Below are 18,461 nucleotides of genomic sequence, written 5' to 3'. Positions count from 1 at the left end.
TACAGTGAAGGTTTACAGCAGCCACACAAACATACAGCTACAATAGACAACATTAGAAAAGAGGTCAGTGGAGGATATTCAAGAACATCCTGTATGTTGAGACCAGCAGGCTGCAGCGCTCCTCTACAGTCCCACAAACACTCAATGTTCAGCTCACTGTTTAGCCTGAAACTTCACTTTTCTGCTGCTTTTCAAGCTGTTGGATCTTTTCTCTGACAGATTTCTCACAGATTACAGTAGAAGACAGACAAACACGTGTTTCAAACTGAGATGGAGAATCCATCTGATTGGACCACAGCTGTAGATTCATTAACTTCTCTGTGCCTATTTTTTTTAAAAAGGAGCTGAAGTCCAATATTTTTTTAAGTAAAAGTCTTTTTATGTGAAAGTAAAGTTGCTGATTTGAGAATGAGCTAAAAAATAAATGACAAAAACAACAAACATCAGTGACATCAGAGAACTTGAACCAGTTAGATTTCATTGTTCTGCCTTCATGTAATCTGCTTCAGCATCAGACTGTGTAGATCTTCATTAAGAGCAGGTCCTCATGTGGCCACAGGCTGCATTTTGTTATGAGCTCCACTAGAGGGCGACCTCAGATCACTGGTTTAGTTCATATCAGCTGTTCAAACCTTCAATAACATGACATCATCTCACACTACCAGCTGTCTCAGGTGTGATGGAGGATTGGAGCTCCTCAGCTCAAGTCAGTCTGAGAACAGCTGATGGTGTTTTTAATCACATGATTTGGTCGTCATTAGAAACATCAGCTGTTGATATCAATAACAAACTAAATAATGAATCAGACACAATAAGATGTTTTTTACTTTTTCTATTTTATTCATAAAGAAAAACAAAATCAAATTATGTTTTGCACATTCATAATATTTTTGTCAGGATGCAGCTCTTCTTATATTTACAATGATCAGACAATAAAAAGGTTAAACTCAACACACAAATGCTTCATATATCTGAGTACATTGTTTTCTGATGATTTATCAGTGTTGAAGGCAGGTAATGCAGTTATTAGAATAAATGAGACTACATTAGATAATATCAATCAATGTGGTAAAACTGGTGAGTTGTAGTAAATATAATTGTGACACATCAAAGAAAAACATTTACTGTAAAAATGATAAAAACACATTAATCAGATTCTGAAAAACAACAATGTATACATCATACATCACCAATAAATGTACATTTATTACATTAAATGATGTGAAACTTTCTGTAGAAAATCAAATGTTTGTTCTACTCAGTGTGATTGACAGGAGAGATGATCAGAGGGGCAGAGTTTTTACCATCATCATTAGGTTCAGGACTGAAGAGTGGGTAGAGTTTCTGAGTAAAGCAGCAGCCAGTAAAGGAGTAGATAAGAGCTGCAGCATCAACGTCATAAAAGGAGACCAGACCCTCCTCATAATCCACAAACACCCCCACCTTCTCAGGCTGACACTTCAGAGAGAGACGGACTGAAGGGCGAGCACCAGCTCTGTACTCATTTTTATTCCTCAAACATATCATCCAGTAACCATCCTGAGGAGTCAGTGTGAATATTCCCTTCCTGTTGATCGACTCTCTGGCCACTCCTAAATCCCAGTCAGTCTTCTCTTTAACTTGAACCTCATAATAAAATCTTCCTGAAGAGAAACTCTGCTTTGCTAAGACACAGGCACAAGTATCAAATCTCTCTGGGTTGTCTGGGAGATTCTTCTTTACATCAGTGTCATGTACTTGTTTTCCATCATCAGACAGGATGAGGTTGGGCTGTGCTGTATCAGGGTCGAGTGTCACATCCACTGCATACTGCTGGACCCTCTTCAGCTCAGGCAGCTTCATCATCTGTTTACTGAGCGTCTCCTCCAGCTGATTCACAGCTCTCACCACAGTCCCCTCATATGAAGGTGGACGGACGCTGACTCCTGTCCAGTCCTTGGTGGGTGGAGCAGCGTTCAGTGATGGGAAGCTTTGGAGGAGGTGGAGGTGGTCTTCAGACTGTGAGAGCTGCTCCACCTCAGAGCTTCTCTTCTCCAGCTCAGAGATTTCCTGTTCCAGCTCTTTGACGAAGCCTTCAGCCTGTTTCTCTGTCTTTCTCTGCTTCTCTTTGATGGTGTCGATGAGCTCGGCCTGGCTTCTCTCAACAGACTCCTTCAGAGCGGTGAAGACCTGAACACCAGCTGCTATCTCTCTGTCTGCATCTTTCTTACTGAGCTCCACTGAACAATTCATCTCCTGAATCTTCAGTCGTCTCTTCTGGATCATCTGCTGAATTTCAGCGTCTGTCTTCCCCAGCTCGGCCTTCTTTCCTTCATATTCTTCTTTCAGAGGAACAACATCATGTGTCTTGTGGTCTAAAACAGTGCAGAGCATGCAGACACACATCTGGTCGGTCTTACAGAACAGCTCCAGCAGTTTATCGTGCTTCGTACACATCCTGCCTTCCAGGTTCTCCACAGGGTCGATCAGCTGATGTCTTTTCAGGCCTGACATTGTCAGATGAGGCTCCAGGTGAGTCTCACAGTAGGAGGCCAGACACACCCGGCAGGACTTCAGGGCCTTCAGTTTGGTTCCAGTGCAGACGTCACAGGGAACTTCTCCTGGTTTGGAAACTTGTTGCTCTGAGCTGCTGCTGCTGGCTTTCTGTTGAGCTGACTGTCTGAACTGAGCAGCCACCTCAGAGATGAACGTGTTGACCTTCAGCTCAGGTCTGGTGTTGAAAACCTCTTGACAGTTGGGACACTTGTACGGGACATTAACACTCCAGTGTTGAGTGATGCAGGTTTTACAGAAGTTGTGTCCACATGGTGTGGTGACTGGATCAGTGAACACATCCAGACAGATGGAGCACAGAAACTGATCTTCAGTCAGCAGACAGCTGGCAGCAGACATGTTTACAGTCTGAGGACGAAAAGAAATCAAAAACAGCTTTAATGCATTTATTTAGAATATTTAATGAGTTATAATGTAACAATGATTGGTGGATTATGAGGAGAATCATCATGAATTCAGTTGTTTTATTGGCAGCAGGAGGACAGTTTGCTCCCAGCCCTCGTGCTTCAGTGTTGACTTTGAGACCATCAAAAAATTATTGTTGAAATGACACAATGCTGATGTTTTATAATTTCTAATAACTTCATGTGGACTTGAAGGTAAATTAGACTTAATTGGTCTCATGTTGCACAACTTTATTGATTTGTAATGTGTAATAAACTGATTTGGTTTAATTTGAAAGAAAATATTCGCAGTTTTCTTCAACAGAGTCGATGTAATGTGACCCAGTGACTCCAAATCAAAACCAAAATCAGAATCAGAAATGCTTCATTGATCCCTGAGGAGGAAAATGTGTACGTTACAGTCGCTTCTTCTAGAATAAAACATATCACACTGTAGATATAAACAAGATTTAAATAGAGAAAGATAATATGACACGAGTAACGAGGGATAAAACTGATCAAGTATTAAAATACATTTCAAAATGAAATATTAAAAGTACTAAAATATAGAAATAAAGATGTTATTACACTGGATAAGTGAGACAAGTCTCGTCACTGATTTTAATATCAAACTTAACACATTTACTATGATTTCCTGTGCACGTAAATAAAAACTTTACCTAAAACAGTGAATTTAAGTGTTTTAATAAAATGTACATTTTTATCACATAAGTTTAATACAAAGGGTCACAATTAATAAGTTTTTCTATCATGTTGAGTCAATGTGAATAAATAATTTAGTCTGAATTAATTAAATTAATGCAGAGTTAAATAAACCTGATGAGTTCATGTAATCATTAATATAAAGTTATGGGGAACTTCTACATAAACATAATGTTTGTTTCAAGTGTTTATTATTCAAGTATTAAACTTAAAAGTAATTTTTCAAAAAAGCATTTGATATTTGTTGTTCTGTCTCCTGTAATAAGTTGCACATCTTGTTATTTAGTTTCTACACATTGACTCAACATGACAGAAACACTTTGTGTTTAATGTGACATTTACATTGAACATGTAGAATTAGATGGAAAATGTTCATGTAATTAATATAATGAAAGTCTCTGTTTCAGGCTGATAATATATTTATCCAGTATTTGTCTCTATTGTTTGTTTTATTGAAGCGTTTGAGGCAGAAAGAGAAAAATCAGCATCTGTGTCCAAAGAGCTTCAGTGTCAGAGAGTCAGTTTGGAGGAGGAGGAGGAAGAGGAGGTACAGAGAGAGAGGATGAAGATACAGAGAGCAGAGAATCACACACATTAAATGTGCAGAAGAAAAGATGGAAGCTGCAGGAAACTGAAGCTGTTTCTCTCTACAACCCTCAGCCACTGAAGCGTGACAGTTAAAATGGCGACGCCCTGAGTGAAACTTCCTGTCTGAGTAGAGCTCAGGTTCTGTGTTAACACCAGAAACAGGTCAGAGAAAGACGGTAAATCAGTTTAAACTAAAACCAGCTGTGACTGGATTCTGTGTAACTTCAACTAGCTGGAGTTCAGTCGCTGTGGTTTGGTTTTAATCTGCTCTGTACTTCCTGTGAACACGTGTAGAAATGTCAGATTCTGGTTTTAACTCAGTTTTGAAGAAATATTCAGTCAGGTCTGTGTAGGTCAGTGTACTCACCGGTGTTTGCAGAGATTCTGCTGGTTAGTTGAGAAAAACCTGATGGATTCAGTTGAAAACAGAGAGACTCGTCTGGACTGCAGCTCTGCTGTCACTCTGACAAACTGTCACTTTCATCTCAGGAAATGTGACCTTGAAGCTTGTTCTTGTTGCTCCTCCTCTCAGTGAAGCTCTGTCAGCTTTACTGACTCATTGTGAAACTTGTTGACAAAGTTTTGGTGCAAGTTTTTACTTTTTTGTTTCTTGGTCTTTTCTCAGCAGTGGAAGTTTACAGCAGCCAAAAGAAGATACAGTTACAAATAAAGCACATAAGAAAAGAAGTCAGTGGAAGATATTCAAGAACAAACTGTATCTTTAGATCAACAGGCCACAACGCTCCCTCTACAATCCCACCAACACTCCAGTGTTCAGCTCACTGTTGAGTCTGTCATTTCACTTTTCTGCTGCTTTACAAACTGTTCAGCATCTTTTCTTTGTCAGACTTTTGTTGTGTGATTTCTAACCTGTCACATTACAGGAAGGAAATACAGAAAGTGGGCTTCACTGCGATTTTAAAATACTTTCAAAGCCGTCTTAAAGGTCCAGTGTGTAGGATTTAGGAGGATGTATCAGCAGAAATTAAACACAATATTAATAATTGTGTTTTCATTAGTGTATAATCACCTGAAACTAAGAATTGTTGTGTTTTCATTACTTTAGAAAGAGACTTTTATATCCACAGAGGGAGCAGCTCCTCTTCCACAGTCTGTCAGGTTCCTACGGTAGCCCAGAACGGACAAACCAAACACTTCAGCAACTGCAGTATGAGAGAGGGTGAGGCGAGGGGTGTGTAGTTGGTTGCAACTTCACTGCTACATGCTACTAAATCCTCCAGGCTGGACTTTTTAGTCAAATTGAAATTAAGTTTTTTAGAAACACCTCCTCAGTTAGAGAGAGAAGGAGACACCACTCAAAGATCAGGAGTCTGTCTGATAAAACACAGAGGGATTTATAATTATCATGTAGCTCTGTGGAAAATTATGCTTAGATTATAAAAGTTCACAGATTCATAAATAGCATGAACAGAATGAGTTCACAAACAGAATAAATAGGATTTAAAAGGTTAAAAACTATTCAAAGGTTGGATATTACATATGGTGCAATCAGAAGAGGATTTCATGGTTAAGTTAAGTATTGTTTTATTTACATGAGGTAAAATGTATCATTTTTTCTTAAATACTAAGTTCACGATGCTGGAAATGTTTTAAGAATATTTATTTTTGAATACTGGGAGAAAAGAGAGTCAAATGTGTAGTTTTGCATTATGTTTATTTTCTGAGCCAATGAGATGTGAGCTGAAGGGTCAACAGGAAGTGATGGCAACAAAAGCAGGAAGACATGTTGAGATATGCTCCATGGCACAACTATAGTTTTAGGTGGGTAACACACCGAGTTAAACATCGCTACTGTAAATGTTTGTAGACGAACGACTAGTGACTCTTACAGAAACATTGTACAGCAGCTTAGTTGTGTTGTGTTAAGTTATTTCGGAGAACTCGGTCTGAGCCACCGAATTGCACCAGGAAGCTAACGGGGCTAGCGCTAGCTTATTCATCACGGACTTTGCACAAGTGTAGCCTGCTCGGACACCTTGGATACGCATCGTCTGGACTGCCAAGTCAAACACACTGAGACCAAGGGACTGAGGTCTCCAGCGGACAGCGGTGAACTCCGGTCGCCAAACATCTCGGGTGAGCTGCATAGAAGACCTATTTCCTTTTTCCCGGCTTGGTGCGCTCCGTGAGGGCGGCAGCCATTGTTGCATGCAAGTGTTTTTTTCCCCTCAGCGCAGGAGACATTGTGTTCCTGATCGCTACGATCACGAGCTTCATACCAGGCCTGCAGCGTGTGAACCGGTAACTCATTGGGTACCCATAGTATTATTTCAGTTAGAAAACTGCCGGCTTTAGGGTTTTAGGATTGAAGGTTTTGACTTTTTATTTTTCTTTGAAACTGATTGAACATTTTGGTTTGGTGTTCACATGAACAAAGACTTTTGAAATATCGAGTACATTTGTCCCCTGGTTTCCTCTGAGACGTCATGTTACATTATATAGGATCCAAAAACAGAAAGATTTGGTTCCACTGAGATATTTAACAGAGGGAGAGGAACGTCCTCAAGATCCTGAACTGGACTTGAACTCTCACCTTAGGCAACATCTGGACAGCTGCACCGCTCTGTGTTCAAAAACCTTCATCAATATTTTATAAAAAACAATTATTGACAGACCTTGTGAGTATGTGAAAGGGGTAAACGTTTGCTGGAGGCGATGGAGAAGTTTAGTATTATAACAACCTGCCACTTTATCATGTGATAACCAGAAAAGATTGATTGAATAAGAGAGAGATGTTATTTTATGAAAATAATGAGTTCTGTGATACAAAGTGAAATCTTTTTAATAACCAGAATCATTTGTATCCAGTAATAACAAGCAAATATTTCAAATAACATGAAGAATATTTTATAACTTTTCTCCTTATAATAAGAGACAGAGGGTTTTTGTTGTGGTGGTGGCTCCACTAGAGGGCGACCTCAGATCACTGGTTTAGTTCATATCAGCTGTTCAAACCTTCAATAACATGACATCATCTCACACTACCAGCTGTCTCAGGTGTGATGGAGGATTGGAGCTCCTCAGCTCAAGTCAGTCTGAGAACAGCTGATGGTGTTTTTAATCACATGATTTGGTCGTCATTAGAAACATCAGCTGTTGATATCAATAACAAACTAAATAATGAATCAGACACAATAAAATGTTTTTTTCTATTTTATTCATAAAGAAAAACAAAATCAAATTACTTTTGTCTCATTCATAAATGTTTTGTCAGGATGCAGCTCTTCTTATATTTGCAATGATCAGACAATAAAAAGGTTAAACTCAACACACAAATGCTTCATATTCCTGAGTACATTGTTTTCTGATGATTTAACAGTGTTGAAGGCAGGTAATGCAGTTATTAGAATAAATGAGACTACATTAGATAATATCAATCAGTGTGGTAAAACTGGTGTGTTGTTGTAAATATAAATGTGACTCATCAAAGAAAAACAAGTAAAAATGATAAAAACACATTAATCAGAATCTGAAAAACAACAATGTAAACATCATACATCACCAATAAATGTACATTTATTACATTAAATGATGTGAATCTTTCTGTAGAAAATCAAATGTTTGTTCTACTCAGTGTGATTGACAGGAGAGATGATCAGAGGAGCAGAGTTTTTACCACCATCATTAAGAAATGGACTGAAGTATGGGTAGAGTTTCTGAGTGAAGCAGCAGCCAGTAAAGGAGTAGATAAGAGCTGCAGCATCAACGTCATAAAGGGAGACCAGACCCTCCTCATAATCCACAAACACCCCCACCTTCTCAGGCTGACACTTCAGAGAGAGACAGACTGGAGGGTCAGCACAAGCTATGTACTCATTTTCATTCCTCAAACATATTGACCAGTAACCATTCTGAGGAGATGCTGTGATTTGTCCCTTCCTGTTGATCGACTCTCTGGCCACTCCTAAATCCCAGTCAGTCTTCTCTTTAACTTGAACCTCATAATAAAATCTTCCTGAAGAGAAACTCTGCTTTGCTAAGACACAGACACAATGATCAAATCTCTCTGGGTTGTCTGGGAGATTCTTCCTTACATCACCACAGTTAACTTGTTTCCCATCATCAGACGGGATGAGGTAGGGATGTGCTGTATCAGGATCGAGTGTCACATCCACTGCATACTGCTGGACCCTCTTCAGCTCAAGCAGCTCCTTCATCTGTTTACTGAGCGTCTCCTCCAGCTGATTCACAGCTCTCACCACAGTCCCCTCATATGAAGGTGGACGGACGCTGACTCCTGTCCAGTCCTTGGTGGGTGGAGCAGGGTTCAGTGATGGGAAGTTTTGGAGGAGGTGGAGGTGGTCTTCAGACTGTGAGAGCTGCTCCACCTCAGAGCTTCTCTTCTCCAGCTCAGAGATTTCCTGTTCCAGCTCTTTGATGAAGCCTTCAGCCTGTTTCTCTGTCTCTCTCTGCTCCTCTTTGATGGTGTCGATGAGCTCGGCCTGGCTTCTCTCAACAGACTCCTTCAGAGCGGTGAAGACCTGAACACCAGCTGCTATCTCTCTGTCTGCATCTTTCTTACTGAGCTCCACTGAGCACTTCATCTCCTGAATCTTCAGTTGTCTCTTCTGGATCATCTGCTGAATTTCAGCGTCTGTCTTCCCCAGCTCGGCCTTCTTTCCTTCATATTCTTCTTTCAGAGGAACAAACTCATGTGTCTTGTGGTCTAAAACAGTGCAGAGCATGCAGACACACATCTGGTCGGTCTTACAGAACAGCTCCAGCAGTTTATCGTGCTTCGTACACATCCTGTCTTCCAGGTTCTCCACAGGGTCGATCAGCTGATGTCTTTTCAGGCCTGACTTTGTCAGATGAGGCTCCAGGTGAGTCTCACAGTAGGAGGCCAGACACACCAGGCAGGACTTCAGGGCCTTCAGTTTGGTTCCAGTGCAGTCGTCACAGGGAACTTCTCCTGGTTTGGAAACTTGTTGCTCTGAGCTGCTGCTGCTGGCTTTCTGTTGAGCTGACTGTCTGAACTGAGCAGCCACCTCTGAGATGAATGTATTGACCTGCAGCTCAGGTCTGGTGTTGAAAACCTCTTTACAGTTGGGACACTCGTACGGGACGTTAACACTCCAGTGTTGAGTGATGCAGGTTTTACAGAAGTTGTGCCCACATGTTGTGCTGACTGGATCAATGAACACATCCAGACAGATGGAGCACAGAAACTGATCTTCAGTCAGCAGACAGCTGGCAGCAGACATGTTTACAGTCTGAAGATGAAAGGAAAAGAAAGAAACATTTAGAATAGTTAATTGTATGAAACTGAACAATGATTGGTGGAATATTCAGAGAATCATCATGAATTCAGTTGTTTTATTGGCAGCAGGAGGACAGTTTGCTTCCAGCCGTCGTGCTTCAGTGTTGACTTTGAGATCATCAAAAAACCACCATTAAAAAATGTGACTTAATTGGCCTCATGTAGCATTATTGATGAAGATGATTAATTTCTCATGTATAATTAACTGATGTGGTTTCATATTTTAAAGAAAATGTTCTTTAACAGAGTCGATGTGATGTGACCCAGTGACCCAAACATCAGAATCTAAATGTATTATTACACTGGCAGGTCTCTTCACTGATTTGAGACCATTTTAATATTTAACTTAACACATTTATTATGATTTCCTGTGAATGTAAAACATAGTTTGCCTAAAACAGTGAATTTAAGTATTTTAATTACATGTACAATTTTCCATCACATCCGTCACATTTAATGCAAAGTTTTTCTGTCATGTTGAGTCGATGTGACTAAATAATTTAGTCTGATTAAATTAAATGAATGCAGAGTTACATAAACTTTATGTGTTTCTTTAATTATTAACGTAAAGTTATGGGGAACTTCTACATAAATGTAATGTGTGTTTCAAGTGGTTAATGATTCAAGTATTATACATGACAGTATTTTTTAAAAACATGTTATATTTGTTGTTCTGTCTCCTGTTATAAGGTGCACACCTCGTTATTTCATTTTCCACATTGAAACTTTGCGTTTAATGTCACATTTACATTGAACGTGTAGAATTAGATGTAAAATTTACATGTAATTAATATAATGAAAGTCACAGTTTCAGGCTTATAATATATTTTGCCAGTATTTGTCTTTATTATTTCTGTTATTGAAGAAATAAATAAAGAGCTTTAGTGTCAGAGAGTCAGCTTGGAGGAGGAGGAGGAAGAGGAGGTACAGAGAGAGAGGATGAAGATACAGAGAGCAGAGAATCAGACACATTAAATGTGCAGAAGAAAAGATGGAAGCTGCAGGAAACTGAAGCTGTTTCTCTCTACAACCCTCAGCCACTGATGGGTGACAGTTAAAATGGCGACGCCCTGAGTGAAACTTCCTGTCTGAGTAGAGCTCAGGTTCTGTGTTAATACCAGAAACAGGTCAGAGAAAGACGGTAAATCAGTTTAAACTAAAACCAGCTGTGACTGGATTCTGTGTAACTTCAACTAGCTGGAGTTCAGTCGCTGTGGTTTGGTTTTAATCTGCTCTGTACTTCCTGTGAACACGTGTAGAAATGTCAGATTCTGGTTTTAAATCAGTATTGAAGAAATATTCAGTCAGGTCTGTGTAGGTCAGTGTACTCACCAGTGTTTGCAGAGATTCTGCTGGTTAGTTGAGAAAAACCTGATGGATTCAGTTGAAAACAGAGAGACTCGTCTGGACTGCAGCTCTGCTGTCACTCTGACAAACTGTCACTTCCATCTGAGGAAATGTGACCTTGAAGCTTGTTCTTGTTGCTCCTCCTCTCAGTGAAGCTCTGTCAGTTTTACTGACTCATTGTGAAACTTGTTGGCAAAGTTTTGGTGCAAGTTTTTACTTTTTTGTTTCTTGGTCTTTTCTCAGCAGTGGAAGTTTACAGCAGCCAAAAGAAGATACAGTTACAAATAAAGCACATAAGAAAAGAAGTCAGTGGAAGATATTCAAGAACAAACTGTATCTTTAGATCAACAGGCCACAACGCTCCCTCTACAATCCCACCAACACTCCAGTGTTCAGCTCACTGTTGAGTCTGTCATTTCACTTTTCTGCTGCTTTACAAACTGTTCAGCATCTTTTCTTTGTCAGACTTTTGTTGTGTGATTTCTAACCTGTCACATTACAGGAAGGAAATACAGAAAGTGGGCTTCACTGCGATTTTAAAATACTTTCAAAGCCGTCTTAAAGGTCCAGTGTGTAGGATGTAGGAGGATGTATCAGCAGAAATGAAATATAATATTAATAATGATGTTTTCATTAGTGTATAATCACCTGAAACTAAGAATTGTTGTGTTTTCATTACTTTAGAAAGAGACTTTTATATCCACAGAGGGAGCAGCTCCTCTTCCACAGTCTGTCAGGTTCCTACGGTAGCCCAGAACGGACAAACCAAACACTTTAGCAACTGCAGTAGGAGAGGGTGAGGCGAGGGGTGTGTAGTTGGTTGCAACTTCACTGCTACATGCTACTAAATCCTCCATGCTGGACTTTTAAGTCAAATTGAAATTAAGTTTTTTAGAAACACCTCCTCAGTTAGAGAGAGAAGGAGACTCCACTCAAAGATCAGGAGTCTGTCTGATAAAACACAGAGGGATTTATAATTATCATGTAGCTCTGTGGAAAATTATGCTTAGATTATAAAAGTTCACAGATTCATAAATAGCATAAACAGAATGAGTTCACAAACAGAATAAATAGGATTTAAAAGGTTAAAAACTATTCAAAGGTTGGATATTACATATGGTGCAATCAGAAGAGGATTTCATGGTTAAGTTCATGTATTGATTTATTTACATGAGGTAAAATGTATCATGTTTTCTTAAATACTAAGTTCATGATGCTGGAAATGTTTTAAGAATATCTATTTTTGAATACTGGGAGAAAAGAGAGTCAAATGTATAGTTTTGCATTATGTTTATTTTCTGAGCCAATGAGATGTGAGCTGAAGGGTCAACAGGAAGTGATGGCAACAAAAACAGGAAGACATGTTGAGATATGCTCCATGGCACAACTATAGTTTTAGGTGGTAACACACCGAGTTAAACATCGCTACTGTAAATGTTTGTAGACGAACGACTAGTGACTCTTACGGAAACATTGTACAGCAGCTTAGTTGTGTTATGTTAAGTTATTTCGGAGAACTCGGTCTGAGCCACCAAATTGCACCAGGAAGCTAACGGGGCTAACGCTAGCTTATTCATCACGGACTTTGCACAAGTGTAGCCTGCTCGGACACCTTGGATACGCATCGTCTGGACTGCCAAGTCAAACACACTGAGACCAAGGGACTGAGGTCTCCAGCGGACAGCGGTGAACTCCGGTCGCCAAACATCTCGGGTGAGCTGCATAGAAGACCTATTTCCTTTTTCCCGGCTTGGTGCGCTCCGCGAGGGCGGCAGCCATTGTTGCATGCAAGTGTTTTTTTCCCCTCAGCGCAAGAGACATTGTGTTCCTGATCGCTACGATCACAAGCTTCATACCAGGCCTGCACCGTGTGAACCGGTAACTCATTGGGTACCCATAGTATTATTTCAGTTAGAAAACTGCCGGCTTTAGGGTTTTAGGATTGAAGGTTTTGACTTTTTATGTTCTTTGAAACTGATTGAACGTTTTGGTTTGGTGTTCACATGAACAAAGACTTTTGAAATATCGAGTACATTTGTCCCCTGGTTTCCTCTGAGACGTCATGTTACATTATATAGGATCCAAAAACAGAAAGATTTGGTTCCACTGAGATATTTAACAGAGGGAGAGGAACGTCCTCAAGATCCTGAACTGGACTTGAACTCTCACCTTAGGTAACATCTGGACAGCTGCACCGCTCTGTGTTCAAAAACCTTCATCAATATTTTATAATAACAAATTATTGACAGACCTTGTGAGTATGTGAAAGGGGTAAACGTTTGCTGGAGGCGATGGAGAAGTTTTGTATTATAACAACCTGCCACTTTATCATGTGATAACCAGAGAAGATTGATTGAATAAGAGAGAGATGTTATTTTATGAAAATAATGAGTTCTGTGATATAAAGTGAAATCTTTTTAATGACCAGAATCATTTGTATCCAGTAATAACAAGCAAATATTTCAAATAACATGAAGAATATTTTATGACTTTTCTCCTTATAACAAGAGACTGAGGGTTTTTGTTGTGGTGGTGGCTCCACTAGAGGGCGACCTCAGATCACTGGTTTAGTTCATATCAGCTGTTCAAACCTTCAATAACATGACATCATCTCACACTACCAGCTGTCTCAGGTGTGATGGAGGATTAAAGCTCTTCAGCTCAAGTCAGTCTGAGAACAGCTGATGGTGTTTTTAATCACATGATTTGGTCGTCATTAGAAACATCAGCTGTTGATATCAATAACAAACTAAATAATGAATCAGACACAATAAAATGTGTTTTGGCTTTTTCTATTTTATTCATAATGAAAAACAAAATCAAATGACTTTTTGCTCATTTCTAACATTTTTGTCAGGATGCAGCTCTTCTTATATTTACAATGATGAGACAATAAAAAGGTTAAACTCAACACACAAATGTTTCATATTCCTGAGTACATTGTTTTCTGATGATTTAACAGTGTTGAAGGCAGGTAATGCAGTTATTAGAATAAATGAGACTACATTAGATAATATCAATCAATGTGGTAAAACTGGTGTGTTGTAGTAAATATCAATGTGACACATCAAAGAAAAACAAGTAAAAATGATAAAAACACATTAATCAGAATCTGAAAAATCAACAATGTATACATCAAACATCACCAATAAATGTACATTTATTACATTAAATGATGTGAATCAATCAAATGTTTGTGCTACTCAGTGTGATTGACAGGAGAGATGATCAGAGGGGCAGAGTTTTTACCACCATCATTAGGACATGGACTGAAGAGTGGGTAGAGTTTCTGAGTGAAGCAGCAGCCAGTAAAGGAGTAGATAAGAGCTGCAGCATCAACGTCATAAAAGGAGACCAGACCCTCCTCATAATCCACAAACACCCCCACCTTCTCAGGCTGACACTTCAGAGAGAGACGGACTGGAGGGCCAGCAAGAGCATAGTACTCATTTTTATTCCTCAACAATATTGTCCAGTAACCATTCTGAGGAGATACTGTGATGTCTCCCTTCCTGTTGATCGACTCTCTGGCCACTCCTAAATCCCACTTAGTCTTCTCTTTAACTTGAACCTCATAATAAAATCTTCCTGAAGAGAAACTCTGCTTTGCTAAGACACAGACCGAAGGATCAAATCTCTCTGGGTTGTCTGGGAGATTCTTCTTTACATCACCACAGTTGGCTTGTTTTCCATCATCAGACAGGATGAGGTTGGGATGTGCTGTATCAGGATCGAGTGTCACATCCACTGCATACTGCTGGACCCTCTTCAGCTCGACCTCAAACAGCTTCTTCATCTGTTTACTGAGCGTCTCCTCCAGCTGATTCACAGCTCTCACCACAGTCCCCTCATATGAAGGTGGACGGACGCTGACTCCTGTCCAGTTCTTGGTGGGTGGAGCAGTGTTCAGTGATGGGAAGCTTTGGAAGAAGACGTTGAGTTTCTCTTTAGAGCTTGAGAGCTTCTTCACCTCAGAGCTTCTCTTCTCCAGCTCAGAGATTTCCTGTTCCAGCTCTCTGATGAAGCCTTCAGCCTGTTTCTCTGTCTTTCTCTGCTTCTCTTTGATGGTGTCGATGAGCTCGGCCTGGCTTCTCTCAACAGACTCCTTCAGAGCGGTGAAGACCTGAACACCAGCTGCTATCTCTCTGTCTGCATCTTTCTCACTGAGCTCCACTGAGCGCTTCATCTCCTGAATCTTCAGTCGTCTCTTCTGGATCATCTGCTGAATTTCAGCGTCTGTCTTCCCCAGCTCGGCCTTCTTTCCTTCATATGCTTCTTCCAGAGGAACAACATCATGTGTCTTGTGGTCTGAATAGGTGCAGAGCATGCAGACACACATCTGGTCGGTCTTACAGAACAGCTCCAGCAGTTTATCGTGCTTCGTACACATCCTGCCTTCCAGGTTCTCCACAGGGTCGATCAGCTGATGTCTTTTCAGGCCTGACTTTGTCAGATGAGGCTCCAGGTGAGTCTCACAGTAGGAGGCCAGACACACCAGGCAGGACTTCAGGGCCTTCAGTTTGGTTCCAGTGCAGACGTCACAGGGAAATTCTCCTGGTTTGGAAACTTGTTGCTCTGAGCTGCTGCTGCTGGCTTTCTGTTGAGCTGACTGTCTGAACTGAGCAGCCATCTCAGAGATGAACGTGTTGACCTGCAGCTCAGGTCTGGTGTTGAAAATCTTTTTACAGTTGGGACACTGACACTTGTCATTTTTATCCCAGTGTTGAGTGATGCAGGTTTTACAGAAGTTGTGTCCACATGATGTGGCGACTGGATCAGTGAACACATCCAGACAGATGGAGCACAGAAACTGATCTTCAGTCAGCAGACAGCTGGCAGCAGACATGTTTACAGTCTGAGGATGAAAAGAAAAGAAAAACAGCTTTAATACATTTATTTTGAATATTTAATGAGTTAAAATGTAACAATGATTGGTGGATTATGAGGAGAATCATCATGAATTCAGTTGTTTTATTGGCAGCAGGAGGACAGTTTGCTCCCAGCCCTCGTGCTTCAGTGTTGACTTTGAGACCATCAATAAATTATTGTTGAAATGACACAATGCTGATGTTTTATAATTTCCAATGACTTCATGTGGACTCGAAGGTAAATTAGACTTAATTGGTCTCATGTTGCACAACTTTATTGATTTGTAATGTGTAATAAACTGATTTGGTTTAATTTGAAAGAAAATGTTCGCAGTTTTCTTTAACAGAGTCGATGTAATGTGACCCAGTGACTCCAAATCAAAACCAAAATCAGAATCAGAATCAGAATCAGAAATGCTTCATTGATCCCTGAGGAGGAAAATGTGCACGTTACAGTCGCTCCTTCTAGAATAAAAAATATCACACTGTAGATATAAACAAGATTTAAATAGAGAAAGATAATATGACACGAGTAACGAGGGATAAAACTTATAAAGTATTAAAAATACATTTTAAAATGAAATATTAAAAGCACTAAAATATAGAAATAAAGATGTTATTACACTGGATAAGTGAGACAAGTCTCGTCACTGATTTTAATATCAAACTTAACACATTTATTATGATTTCCTGTGCACGTAACTAAAAACTTTACCTAAAACAGTGAATTTAAGTGTTTTAATTACATGTACATTTTTATTACATAACTTTAATACAAAGGGTCACATTTAATAAGTTTTTCTATCATGTTGAGTCAATGTGAATAAATAATTTAGTCTGAATAAATTAAGTTAATGCAGAGTTAAATAAACCTGATGAGTTCATTTAATCATTAATATAAAGTTATGGGGAACTTCTACATAAACATAATGTTTGTTTCAAGTGTTTATTATTCAAGTATTAAACTTAAAAGTAATTTAAAAAAGCATTTGATATTTGTTGTTCTGTCTCCTGTAATAAGTTGCACATCTTGTTATTTAGTTTCTACACATTGACTCAACATGACAGAAACACTTTGTGTTTAATGTGATATTTACATTGAACGTATGTAGAATTAGATGGAAAATTCACATTTTATTAAAATACTGAAAGTCTCTGTCTCAGGCTGATAATATATTTATCCAGTATTTGTCTCTATTGTTTGTTTTATTGAAGCGTTTGAGGCAGCAAGAGAAAAATCAGCATCTGTGTCCAAAGAGCTTCAGTGTCAGAGAGTCAGCTTGGAGGAGGAGGAGGAAGAGGAGGTACAGAGAGAGAGGATGAAGATACAGAGAGCAGAGAATCACACACATTAAATGTGCAGAAGAAGAGATGGAAGCTGCTCTGGACTGCAGGACACTCAAACTATTTCTCTCCAAAACTCCCACGACCACTGACGGACCTCAGGTGAAAATATGCCCTGAGTGGAACTTCCTGTCTGAGTAGAGCTCAGGTTTGTGTTAATATCAGGGTAAATATTATCAGCTGTACTGCTTTATAAAGGCAGACAACAGTAACTACAGAAACAGTGAGGCTGAGATAAAGTGTCCAAAGTTCAAGCTACTTATCAAAGTTTTTAAATGAGTTGTTACACATCAGTTTTATACCTTTAAAGGCAATAAAACAACAGTCACCTGAAGTCAGATACTGTTCTGTACTTTGGTCACTCCAAAGGGCGTCTAAGCTAGGCTAGTTAGCTTTTAGCACGGTGATACTTTTTTCTCTGCTACTGTTGGATTTAGTTACTGTCTTCTATGTGGCAGTATGTGGTATAACAAACTCAATGACTAACATGTTGAACATAACATGTTTACATGAATGTAAAAAAAGTCAGATTGTGGTTTTAACTCATGTTTGACCTGATTATTAGTCAGGTCATTTAGTCTGTGTAGGTCAGTGTACTCACCAGTGTTTGCAGAGATTCTGCTGTTGAGTTGAGAAAAACCTGATGGATTCAGTTGAATCTTTCTTCAGAGAGAAACAGAGAGACTCGTCTGGACTGCAGCTCTGCTGTCACTCAGACAAACTTCCTCTTTTACTGCTGGAAATGTGACGTTGAAGCTTTTCTTCTCTCAGAGTTGCTCCTCCTCTCAGTGGAGCTCTGTCAGTGAGCTTTTATTGCCTCGTTGGGAAACACCTTGAAAAAGCTTTGGATCAATATGAGTCTTTACTTTTTCTCATTCTTTCAGTATCACTTGATATCAGGCGACACATATTAACCACTAACTAGTTGCTTATTAGCTGCATATTGTCTCTTTATTAGTCATTATAAAGCACTTATTAATTCCTTATTCTGCGTGATCATTTTCTACAACTACTAGAACGTTTATGAAGACTTTCCCTCAATAACCTCCTAATTACTGCTTATTGATAGTAAATGAGGAAGTTGTTGGACATGAATTACGACATTAATTTGCTTTGTTCATTATGAGCCTCAAGAGAAAAGTCATTCCTCCTTAATAACATGTATAAACATGGTTTAATCTTATGTGACAAAACTCAAAACTACAAGTGTTAAAAGTGTCTGAATAACTCTGAATCAAGTCTTTCTAACTCCAATATGTTCCTCATTGTGAAGTGACGTCTTGCTCTTATAGTTGAACCTGTGTGGGTTAATAAGTGTCTACACACTGACACAACTACCACTGATAAATATGAGATATTAAAAAAACTAAAGTC

At 39.3% G+C, this 18,461-nt stretch overlaps 3 protein-coding genes across 3 annotated transcripts; all 3 read right to left on the bottom strand.

The window, feature by feature from the left end:
• Positions 1–826: 826 nt before the first annotated feature.
• LOC141001069 (E3 ubiquitin-protein ligase TRIM39-like) lies at positions 827–4,725 on the bottom strand. Its single transcript, XM_073472020.1, has 2 exons — positions 4,615–4,725; positions 827–2,901 (listed from the first exon to the last, which is right to left on the bottom strand). Exon 2 carries the CDS (start codon positions 2,890–2,892, stop codon positions 1,255–1,257), a length of 1,638 nt encoding a protein of 545 aa, XP_073328121.1. The 5' UTR covers positions 2,893–2,901; positions 4,615–4,725; the 3' UTR covers positions 827–1,254.
• Positions 4,726–7,405: 2,680 nt separating this feature from the next.
• On the bottom strand, positions 7,406–10,973 carry LOC141001076 (E3 ubiquitin-protein ligase TRIM21-like). The gene is made up of 2 exons (XM_073472028.1): positions 10,861–10,973; positions 7,406–9,481 (listed from the first exon to the last, which is right to left on the bottom strand). Exon 2 carries the CDS (start codon positions 9,470–9,472, stop codon positions 7,835–7,837), a length of 1,638 nt encoding a protein of 545 aa, XP_073328129.1. The 5' UTR covers positions 9,473–9,481; positions 10,861–10,973; the 3' UTR covers positions 7,406–7,834.
• A 2,735-nt stretch (positions 10,974–13,708) lies between these two features.
• Positions 13,709–17,775, bottom strand: LOC141001075 (E3 ubiquitin-protein ligase TRIM21-like). Its single transcript, XM_073472027.1, has 2 exons — positions 17,689–17,775; positions 13,709–15,730 (listed from the first exon to the last, which is right to left on the bottom strand). The coding sequence occupies exon 2, from the start codon at positions 15,719–15,721 to the stop codon at positions 14,075–14,077; it is 1,647 nt and encodes a 548-aa protein (XP_073328128.1). The 5' UTR covers positions 15,722–15,730; positions 17,689–17,775; the 3' UTR covers positions 13,709–14,074.
• Positions 17,776–18,461: the final 686 nt, after the last annotated feature.

This window comes from Pagrus major, chromosome 8 (genome assembly GCF_040436345.1).
Source record: "Pagrus major chromosome 8, Pma_NU_1.0".
Classification (NCBI taxonomy): Eukaryota; Metazoa; Chordata; class Actinopteri; order Spariformes; family Sparidae; genus Pagrus; species Pagrus major.
This window is presented reverse-complemented; position numbering and strand designations above follow the sequence as displayed.